This window comes from Apodemus sylvaticus, chromosome X (assembly GCF_947179515.1).
Source record: "Apodemus sylvaticus chromosome X, mApoSyl1.1, whole genome shotgun sequence".
Classification (NCBI taxonomy): domain Eukaryota; kingdom Metazoa; phylum Chordata; class Mammalia; order Rodentia; family Muridae; genus Apodemus; species Apodemus sylvaticus.
Window position 1 is genome coordinate 91,305,747 of NC_067495.1, and position 11,791 is coordinate 91,317,537.

The following is an 11,791-nucleotide window of genomic DNA, read 5'->3' on the forward strand; positions in this document are numbered from 1 at the left end:
TAAATGCCTTTGTCTCAAACAAGCAATAGTTTCCTCAGATTCAGGCTTGATGGCCACACAATGAGCATGAAAGATCACAGAATGGAGTGGGTGTTCTGGTATATATCTGCCATTCCATTCCAGCACTTGAAAGGTGGAGGTAGAAGGGTCAGGAGTTCAAATTTATCCCTGGCAACATATTAATAGCAAGTTAAGGGCCAATCTGAATACATAAATCTGAACACATAAAAGCTGTCTCAAAAATTAAAGGTGCATTCTTCATAGGGCTGCTGAGGAGACCAAAGGAAATACTGACCATAAAGCAGGCACAACACAACACATGGAAACAGTCAGGAATAAATGCTAGCGATTAGTATTCTGTAAACTGACACTTCTGCACATCTATGGTTAGCTGAAGATTACAGTTCTTGTCTTATCTGATAATTATCTGAAAGCTTTGCAAGAGCCAAGATTAATCAGAGAGAGAGACAGACTGAATCATATTTAGTCATATTCTGTTAGGCTTCTTTCATTGTATTCTAATTCTTTGAGAATTAAGACTTAATCGACACCAGTCAGGCTCCTGCCAGGAGACAGATGGCATGCTCAAATTAGCATAATTAGTAAAAAGTTTAATGAAAGGACTATTTACAAAGGTGCTGGCAAAATCGAGAGAGAGAGAGAGAGAGAGAGAGAGAGAGAGAGAGAGAGAGAGAGAGCAATAACTTGGTACTGTTTCTATTTTTCCATCCAAAAGGAGAGAAAGAACAGTTGCCATTTTAAGAAAAACAAGTACATGGAGTAATGAGAATTCCCATGTGGAGAGGTATGCCATTTAGTTCAGGTACAATAGCCAGCCAGAGGCAATCCTGCAAGGAGAAAGGCAAGAATGAACAGGATGACCACTGTTCCTTCTGATGAATCCAGAGATTCCATTGCTCAGACCCACAAAAAGTCAGAAAGGGAAAGAAACTCACAGGTTTATAGCTTCACTTCTCAAGATATAGAACAGTGTATGAAAGAGTTGGAAAGGAGAAACAAAGAATTTATAATACATATATGCTCAACACAAATATATTCAAGCCAGAATACTGCATCCCTCTGACCAATTAAGAGAGAATAGATTACTATTTTGTATAAGGCTAAACTCTACTAGCTTATCACTACACAAGGCTCAGGGCCCTTTGGAAATTCTGCAATAATGCAAAACTCCAGGTACCATGATATAACTGGTTTGGATATACTTATCATACCAACTAGATACAAACAGGCATACTACTGTGTCAGGCTTGGGATCCAAACTTAGGTCCTCATGCTTGTATATCAAGTGCTTTACCTGGTGAGCCATCTTCCCAGCCCTCAGACACTTCTGATGTATTTCTAGTATTCCTCATCTTCATATTGTCTTCACTTCCCTTTTCTCATTGGCAAGGCCAAATATATTCAATGTGTTACATTTTAAAGGTTTTTTTAAATTTTATTTCCTTTATATGAATATTTTGCCTGCATTTATGTGCACCAGGTACATACAAAGACCTCAAAGGTCAGAAGGCATGAGCTGTTACTGGCCAGTCGTCAGCTGCCATCTGGGTGCTGGGACTTGAACCCAGGTTTTCTGCAAGACAACACATTACTGTTAATAACTATGCAAGACATATCTGAAGAATTATTATATAGAAAGAATAGCAGGGGACCTAGCCACTTATTTTTCCATGAGAGCTTTTCAGAGAAAGCCTACATCTCTGTGGACTTCTCTGGCATTAGGTGAAAATACATAGATTTAAAGGACAGCTTTGTCTCTCTTCTAGCCACTTGACATTAAAAAAAAAAAACACTCTTCCAAACAGACCTTCAGTTAAATAAAAATCAAAACAAATATTACAGACTGTTTTGAAATGATCAGCAGGGAAATCAGCATCCACCCACATCATGATATGTAGCAACTATGAAACTCATAAGAGTGTGGCATAACATCACTTAAATATATTGAATTATGTTATATAAATTACCTTGATTAACAATAAATGAACTAAAGGATCAATTCACAAATACAAATAAATGAGGCTAGAGAGATTGCTCAATGTTTAAGAACACTGGCTGTTCTTTAAAAGGATCCAGGTTCAGTTCCCAGTATCTACATAGTGTCTCAAAACTGCCTATTAACTACAGTTCTAGGGGGCTCTGATGCTCTTTTCTAGCTTCTGTGAGTACCAGCCACAAAAATGATACACGAATGCAAGAAAAGCATCATCTGCAAAAACGAACCCCAAGGAAATTGTGTTCTATTTAGGTAAATGAGCAGAAACTTGGTGCTCTAGCAGATCAGAAAAACATTTTGATAATAGATTAAACATTTCAGAAAAATCTGTTTCTTCTCTGTAGTGTCAACTGTGCCAGATACTCATGTCTAGTCTCATTTGACAATGATCAGACAAGAGGAGTTTGCCTCAGACCTCCTACACAGAGATGGTATCTGCAAAATCAAAGGAAGTAAATTGTAAAGTAAGATACAGGGGATGATAGTAGTTGGCACTTCACTTTTTCCTAGGGTTGTTTCATTTGGACCAGTCAGAAAGAGGCAGAATAAACTAAGCATCTATTTCCTATTTTCCTACTTAGTATTTGGAGGGTGCCTATCAAGGAGCTAAACTTCCACACAACACACACACACACACACACACACACACACACAGAGGGGGGGGGCAATAGGGTAGAATGAAATGCAACACTGCTTTTTCAGCAACAAAGACTAAAAGTATGGTTTTGGTTTTTTCAAGACAGTTTCTCTGTATAGTCCTAGCTGTCCTGGAACTCACTCTTTAAACTGGTCTAGTCTTGAAGTCAGAGATTAATTTGTCTCTTCCTTAAATTTATTTGACTTAAAGCTATGGTTTTAATAGGATGGTATCAGTAAGAAGTAAGAGAGAAAAACTTTCACGTTACCTGTTGAAATAAGAAATGATGAAATAGTAATTCACTTTTGCAAGAGCCAACAGACTCCAATAGAGAATTATGTACCCACCCTGACACAGACCTGTCCAACACATATAAACATCTGCAAATAGAAGACAAGTGTGGCGGCGTACACATTTTGTTCCCGTATATAGCAGGCAAAATAGGTTAGTCTTTGTGAGTTCAAAGCTAGCCTAGTCTACACAGTGTGTTTCAGGCCAGCCAAGACTACAAAGTGAGACCCTGTCTCAGAAGAAGAGGAAGAGAAAGATGAAAAGACAGGAGGAAGAAATAACATTCAGAATCTAATGACAATATCGCCAACATTCAAAATGCAACAGAAAACACTCATTGTATAAAAATGGAGTTAACTCTCAACTTGCACGAGAAAAGGAAAACAACATCAACACTGAGATGACACAGATGCTAGAATTAAAGTGTTACTAATCAAGTAAAATCAAAGTTTTGCACACAATTGCCCAGCACTTGGCAGAGGCAGAGGCAGAGGCAGTCAGACTCATGTGAGTTCGAGGTCAGTCTGGTCTACAAAGTGACATCCAGGACAGGCCTATGTAGTGACCCTATCTCAAAAAAAAAAAATAGGAAAGAAAAGGAAAGTTAAGTTACTAAGTAGTGTCTTAGTAACTGTTCTATTGCTATGATAAAGACCATGACCAAAGAAACTCAGAGAAGAAATGGTTATATTTCCATATCACAGTCTATCATTGAAATAAGTCAGTCACAAGGCAAGAACCTGAAGGCAAACGCTAAAGGAGAAGCCACAGAGCAGCTGTGCTTCCTGGCTTGCTTCCCATGGTTTTCTCAGCTTGAATTCCTACACCATCCAGGCTCACCTGCCCAGGGCTGGCAGTCCACAGAAGGATGGTCCCTCCCACATAAATCATTATTCAAGACTAATCAAGACAAGACTTGCCTATAAGATTCCTATCTCATGGAAGCATTTTCTCAATTGGGAATCCTTCTTCCCAAATTACTAGCTTGTGTCAATTTGACATAGAACTAGCCAGCACAGTAGGATTACAGTGGAATTTCTCTGTGTCTCTGTCTCTGTCTCTGTCTATCTCTGTATCTCTGTCTCTGTCTCTCTCTGTCTCTCTCTCTCTGTCTCTCTGTCTCTCTCTCTCTCTCTCTCTCTCTCTCTCTCTCTCTCTCTCCTCTAGCTATGTAGCAAAGGCTGGTGTTGAACACAGAGCCCCCTCAGTGCTACAATTACCCACACGAATATGACTCCAAAGTGGAATTCTTAAAATGGTTCAAGGGTCTAGTCCCAATATAAGATGGTAAATTACAAATTTGCTATACTTTAATAAGCCTTCAAAGGACATTATAAAATCTTTGCACTACTTGCCTATATGAATAAAAATGTTTAAATAAATTATGATACTAGAATCCAACATAAATTTATATTCTTTGCAGAGAGTAAAGTAGATTGACATCAGCTGACTCTGTGTTTCAAATGTTTCTTTGATAGGCTATAGGAAACATAATGAAGGAACAGGAAAAGGAATTAATAGTACATACCTAGATATGTGTTTATATGCTGTGGTTTATTATATAAACATGTATGAAAGTTGGAAAATAAAAATATAATGGTTTAGTGTGTTCAGATTTTGCAATTGTTTGGGAGAAACAGTAGACAAGCTATGTGAAAAGATGAAAGGACAATGACAATTTTAAAACTATGTGTATTTTGAATCTACTATAATGCTTGGGTTTAAGGATGTTTATCACCTTATGTTTTATAGCAATTTATCATGAAGGTATAAGTAGAAAAATAATAAATCACTTCCCTTGTGTGAAAGGGAAAAAAAATGAGACATTTCCTCCATTCGATTCTACGACTGAGAAGAGTTTGGTTAACAGAGGAGATGCTATCAAGGACATAAAGAGAGGAAGAACATATAGAATCCAGAAAGAGGAGGAGAGAAGGAGAAAGGTGATGAAGAACAAAATGGAAATAGCTCTCGCAGCTCCGACCCCAGCACTGTTTTTGAGGAGAGGAAACCCAAGCTTCAGCACAAGGCAAGTCAGGCAACCCTTGGAACGAACAGCAGCTTGACAGTTCCAGCCATAACAAATGCCTATAGTTCTCACACTTTCACATCTGCTGAGTGATGTAGTCGGACAGTGACATCTGTTGCACGACTCAGTGGTGCTCAAAAAGAAATCCACTACATTGCCTTTTTTCATCCGAGGGAGCTTAAGCTGGGAATACCTGTGAAGGGTTTTCCAGAGCCTGGACAGACAAGAGAAGACAACCCTAGTCCCATTGTCAGGAGTTCCCCCCAAACACCAAGCCAACAACCATAAGGAATATGCAGAGGACCTAGCACAGTCGCATGCAGGTTCTGTGGTTGCTGCTTCAGTCTCTGTGAGCCCTTATGAGCCCTGCTTAGTTGAGTCTTTAGGCCCTTAGCTGATTCTCACGGTATCCTCGACCTGCCTGACTCCCACAATTACTCCTCCCTCTCTTCAAATTTCTTCTTCTTTTAAATTTCAATTTTAAGAGGGTTAGAGGTCACAAGCACGCTGCTTTCCACCACGTGGGGCTTAAACTCAGGATCTCACACTTGGCAGAAGGCACCTTTACCCACAGAGCTATCTTGCAGGCCTTTTTTTTTTTTTTCTCTTTTCTTTTCTTTTTTTTATTTATTTTTTTTAATTTATTAATATATTTATTTACATTTCAAATGATTTCCCCTTTTCTGGACCCCCACTCCCCGAAAGTCCCATCAGTCCCCTTCCCTCCCCCTGTTTTCCCACCCAACCCTTCCCACTTCCCTGTTCTGATTTTGCTCTATACTGCTTCACTGAGTCTTTTCAGAACAAGGGGCCACTCCTCCGTTCTTCTTGTACCTCATTTGATGTGTGGATTATGTTTTGGGTATTCCAGTTTTCTAGGTTAATATCCACTTATTAGTGAGTGCATACCATGATTCACCTTTTGAGTCTGGGTTACCTCACTTAGTATGATGTTCTCCAGCTCCATCCATTTGCCTAAGAATTTCATGAATTCATTGTTTCTAATGGCTGAATAGTACTCCATTGTGTAGATATACCACATTTTTTGCATCCACTGTTCTGTTGAGGGATACCTGGGTTCTTTCCAGCATATGGCAATTATAAATAGGGCTGCTATGAACATAGTAGAGCATGTATCCTTATTACATGGTGGGGAATCCTCTGGGTATATGCCCAGGAGTGGTATAGCAGGTGCCCAGTTTTCGGAGGAACCGCCAGACTGATTTCCAGAGTGGTTGTACCAATTTGCAACCCCACCAGCAGTGGAAGAGTGTTCCTCTTTCTCCACATCCTCACCAACACCTGCTGTCTCCTGAATTTTTAATCTTAGCCATTCTGACTGGTGTAAGATGAAATCTCAGGGTTGTTTTGATTTGCATTTCCCTAATGACTAATGAAGTTGAGCATTTTTTAAGGTGTTTCTCTGCCATCCGAAGTTCTTCAGGTGAGAATTCTTTGTTTAACTCTGTACCCCATTTTTTAATAGGGTTGTTTGGTTTTCTGGAGTCTAACTTCTTGAGTTCTTTATATATATTGGATATTAGCCCTCTATCTGATGTAGGATTGGTGAAGATCTTTTCCCAATTTGTTGGTTGCCGATTTGCCCTTTTGATGGTGTCGTTTGCCTTACAGAAACTTTGTAATTTTATGAGGTCCCATTTGTCAATTCTTGATCTTAGAGCATATGTTATTGGTGTTCTGTTCAGAAACTTTCTCCCTATACTGATGTCCTCAAGGGTCTTCCCCAGTTTCTTTTCTATTAGCTTCAGAGTGTCTGGCTTTATGTGGAGGTCCTTGATCCATTTGGATTTGAGCTTAGTACAAGGAGACAAGGATGGATCAATTCGCATTCTTCTACATGCTGACCTCCAGTTGAACCAGCACCATTTGTTGAAAAGGTCTTTTTTCCATTGGATGTTTTCAGCCCCTTTGTCGAGGATCAAGTGGCCATAGGTGTGTGGGTTCATTTCTGGATCTTCAATCCTGTTCCACAGGCCTTCTTAATCTTTGGCCTTCTTTCTTTCTTTCTTTTTTTCCTCTTCTCCTGTCTCTTTCTTCATTTCATATTTATTTTTAACTTTATAATTTATTCTATATTACCCCACTTTATATTATCTGAGGGCATAAATATTCAGACTAGCTAAAGAACTAAAAAAAGTAAACACTTTAGTAACAAATAATAGGCAAATGAACTAAATAGACCGTCCTCAAAAGTATTACAAATGGCCAATAAGTATATATAAAACATGTTCAACAAGTTTTTGAGACAGGGTCTCACTATACAATTCTCAGTCTGGCTGGTTTGAAACTCACTATATAAACCTGGCTGGCATCCAACTCACAGATATTTGCCTACCTCTGCCTCCGTAGTGCTGGGATTAAAGGCATGAAATATTACACTCAGCCCTAGTCAATATTTTTTTGATATCAAGGAAATGTATGTTATGATTTGGATAAACAGAAATATTCATTTGCATGAGATACCATGATTGGTACAATAAAGGTCTTTATTTACGTAACAGAGCATGACTGATGAAAGTATGGAACTTTCCCATGATTGGTTCAAATATCTTTGTAGGCTTAGATTTTTTTTTTTTAAAAAAAAAATCCTACTTAATAAGAGTTCTTGAATGCTTCAACCTCCACTTACCAGAGGTGGTAGAACAAAAAGGTTTATAGGAAACAGGGATGTGGACCTTTTAGAAATAGTTCTTTGGGGCTCACTAGTCAATCACCACTTACAAATCAGCAACAGCAGTTTGATCCAGAAGAAAACAAGAGGCTCCACCAATCAGCCCGAGTCCTTAGAAGCTGCAAGAATCCAATTTTGGAAAGTCACAAGAAGTTCTTTCGCTAGTTACTCTCAATGAAGTCAGGACAAGGAAAGATCATCAACTGGATGTAAAGCTCTTAGATTGATAAGAGCATCCTCAGCAAAAAACTAGTGAGGCAGGGCAAGATGAACCAATGCCAGAGCCTCCTCCCACTGTCTGTGGGGTCATACTTACATTCTTTCTAAACATCACATGTCTTCTCGCCTGTGTCTGCTTCAGCAAAACATTCTCTCACCTGTCTGCTTCAGCACATCTTCATCTATAGCAGGGACAATTGTTCTGGATATAAATGCAATCCTCCATTTACACAAAAGACTGTCATAATTAGACAAGCACAGATACTAATTTGGATGACTACAATGATTGCTGTTAGTATGTTCCCTCATATGCACAAGGAACTATGCCATGATCTGTGCAAATAAAAGCCTTCATTTGCATCAGGAACTGCTTTGATTAGTGCAAATGATATCCCTCATTTGCATGAGGGACCAGGCTATGATTGACTTAAGCACATGCCTTCATTTGAATGAGGGGCTGCTGTTATTGAGTCAAGCACGGTCCTTCATATGCATGTGGATCTACTATACTCAGCACAGAACTTTTGTTACAGTCACACCCATTTCTAATCATATAAGCAAGTTGTATCACTTTATGACCTACCTGGGAGACACCGTCTTATGCTGTGTTGCAGCATTAATACCAAATGAAAGACTTCTCACAAAAGGTCTTTTCTTACCTCCCTTTGACTTTTATCATTACTACACTGAGCTAAACTACACTGAACATAAAGAAAGGGAGGCAGCAACAGTGGTGAAGGCAGCAAAAGCCACTGACCAAACATAGGAGCAGTAGCGAGATGAAAAATCTGGAAGCTGAAGAGCAGAAGAGAGTGGCTAGAATGTAAATAATGGCGAACAGAAGCAATAGAAAAAAATAAGAGCTATGGAGAGATGTAAAACTTGAAGCTGCCAATGGTTTAGGGACCCCAGCCCTTGAAGTAAAAACTGTAACATAAAAGCACCAGCTGTTGCTGCTGCTTGCTACTGTCTGATGCCACTAACTGCTGCTAGAATCACACGATTACAATAGCTACCAGGACGACTGGCTTTGAAAGCCCAGAGCAATAACCCTCTATCAATTTTTATTGCTGTGATACAATAATTAATACAACACAATAATATATTGTATGACTACAATCTATGACTACAAGCAACTTAAAGAGGGGATAGAGTCTGTCATGGCAGGAAATACACAGCACAACAACAGGAGCAATAAGCAGAGAGATCACATATTCACACACACACACACACACACACACACACACACACACGAAGCAGAGAGAAAACAGTAAGTTGAGATGAGGCTATAGGCCTTCAAAGCCTCTCTCCCAGTAAATACTTCCCCCAGGAAGGCTCCATATCCTAAAGGTTCCATAACCTTCACCAAACACTGCCACTAACTGTTCAAAATGTATGAGTCAAATGGGGGGCATTTCGTTAAACTATTTTAAACCATTTTTTTGAGAATTTGATACAATGTATTTTGATCATAAGATTTTTCTTGATAAACAAACCCACCTCTTTTGCTCCATGATGGGATTTTTGTCTGACTTGAGATGTCACAGGTCTGTACATGCTGTCAAAAAAATCACTTAAGTTCATGATTCTGGGTTCTCTTCTGGTTGGGAAAGTTTGTTTCTTTGTAGCCATTTACTGCCTCTGGCTCTTACAATGTTTCCACCTCCTCTTCCATGAAGATCCCTGGGTCATGGAGGGAAAAGTATGTTATAGAGGTCCCATTTAGAGCTGAACATTGCAGTCTCTTGGTCTGTGCAAGTTGGCCAGGTTGTGAATCTCTGTGTTAACTACTGTCTACTGAGGAGAACCTTCTTTGATGAGGACCATTAGGTATCGTTTTAATGCTATGCACTTTTAAGAGAATAATGGTAACTGTTTTTCCCACTAGAGCCCATGACCTATCTAGAAACAGGCTCTTGGCTCTGATAATGGTTCCATCTTATAGAGTGGGCCTGAAATTTAGAGTGATTTGATACTCCTATATTATTTGTACCATTACACCAGTAGACAAGACACATCTTGCTAGGATATTTATCGTTGTTCATAAGGTTTGCAGCTATGTAAGAGGGGCAATGACTTTTCTCCTTCAGTAGGATGCCTAGCACCTTCCAGCACTATGAAAGCAATCTTGTATGGATGAAGCTTCTAGGTCAGCTTGATTTCTCTATATTTTATCACTCAAGTATGTTGTGTCTTTACACACACACACACACACACACACACACACACACTGTTAAATCTGTTTTGCTTCTATATATGGGTCTGGTGTCCAGGAAGGCCAGAAGAAGGTGTTACATCAACTAGAACTGGAGTTGTAGATGGTTATGACCAACAAGTAAATACCTGGAACTGAACTTGAGTCTCTCTGTAAGTGAGCTTAACCACCGAGACATCTCTGTAGTCCCAGCAATATAGTCTTACAATCACATTGTGGAGTGTAATCAAAAGCAGCAGGAATAGCCTGTAATGTGTGGCGATCTATGGGAGTCCACTGGCGAACAACTTAGAAGCAATCCATTCCTAGTTCTGGGGTTGTTATTTGCTAGCACATGGTGTCTAGCTGTGATATTGTGCGGAATATTTCTTTTTGAATCCACCATAGCTTCAAACTTAAGTGACTATAACCATAAATATTTAGTTCTAAAACATTAAGCAATAATATCTTGTTTTATAACATTAAGCAATCTCTACTTCTCAGAGTGATAAATTACTGTGAACAAAGCAACATTTGGAGAAACAGGTTTGTTTGGCTTACATATCACTGTTCATCATTGAAGGAAATCAGGACAAAAACTCAAGCCGGACAGGAATCTCAAGGCAGAAGCTGATGCAGAGGTCATGGAGGAGTGCTTCTTTCTGGCTTACTGGCTGCTTTTCAAATAAAACCATGTCCACCAGCCTAGGGATGGCACTACCCACAATGAGTTGGGATCTTCCCCATCAATCACTAGTTAAGGAAGTGCCCTACAGTCAAATCTTATGGAGGCATTTTCTCAATTGAGGTTCCCTCCTTTCAGATGACTCCAGTTTGTGTCAAGTTGACATAAAACTAGCCACCACACCAAGGAAGACTGAATATGGAAATCTATAGACAGATGAAATGCAGAGAGGCTCAGATCAGAGGCAGCTTCTTTAGATCCTTGAATTTCACACAGTCTGTAGAATAAAAAACCTCTGAAGCCAGACTACCTAGGTTTGAATTTCGGCCTTAGAGCAGAAAACGTTAGAGAACCTTTGTCAATCTACCTAAGCTCTGTGAACCTCATCTCTTAACAGTAAGAATGACAGTTCTCTCTTTGTCATGCTGCACTAAGGATTAAATGAACTAACATAAACTATTTAAATAAGCCCAGTAAATTCTATATGTACATTTAAAAAGAAACTCTAAAATGAATAAAAGTTCATTTAGTAGTTATCAATAAACATACAAGGAACAGGGATGTGTTTGGTTGCTAAGAACTAAGAAGTGGTTACCATAGACATGCTAGAACCTTGACAGCCATTGTTAGAATATTGCCTACCCTTTAAGTGGACATCTGGGCTGAGTTAATCTATCCAGAAGGCTAAAAGCTCAACAAATCTTTCTGAAATTCAACACGGCAAACATTTTTTCAACCAAAAAAACCAACTTGTTATCAGATAAATAGTTAACCACCTCCAGGTAAGCCAAATACATAAAGATCTTCACTTTACAGGCACCTACAGGCACAACTTTAGTGATTTTGCTTCAGGCTAGTCAGTAGAGGCCCTGGACATAATAACAGCATCAGTGATTTTCTGACAGCTCAGGTCTGTCTCTCACATAGCCTGTCAGATTCCTGACCCAATATTACAGACTCTGAAGCCAGACTGACTTGGTTTGAATTGTGGTTATCTCATCTATCTCCTGAGCTCTTCAAGGAAGTA

General features: G+C 39.3%; 1 protein-coding gene across 10 annotated transcripts in view; it reads right to left on the reverse strand.

Annotated features, from left to right (window-relative positions):
- Positions 1-661: 661 nt before the first annotated feature.
- Positions 662-11,791, reverse strand: part of Trmt2b (tRNA methyltransferase 2 homolog B) — a 99,746-nt gene continuing 88,616 nt past the window's right edge. For 2 of the 10 annotated variants that reach the window (XM_052170783.1, XM_052170785.1), the window contains 2 exons: positions 9,386-9,568; positions 6,740-8,067 (listed from right to left, as the gene is read on the reverse strand). In XM_052170783.1, the coding sequence (XP_052026743.1) occupies positions 9,466-9,568 (103 nt within the window). In that variant the 3' untranslated portion in view covers positions 6,740-8,067; positions 9,386-9,465. Of the gene's footprint in view, positions 1,595-6,738; positions 8,068-9,385; positions 9,569-11,791 lie in introns of those variants that run through there. The other 8 variants (XM_052170782.1, XM_052170775.1, XM_052170777.1 and 5 more) reach the window with 7 other exon arrangements.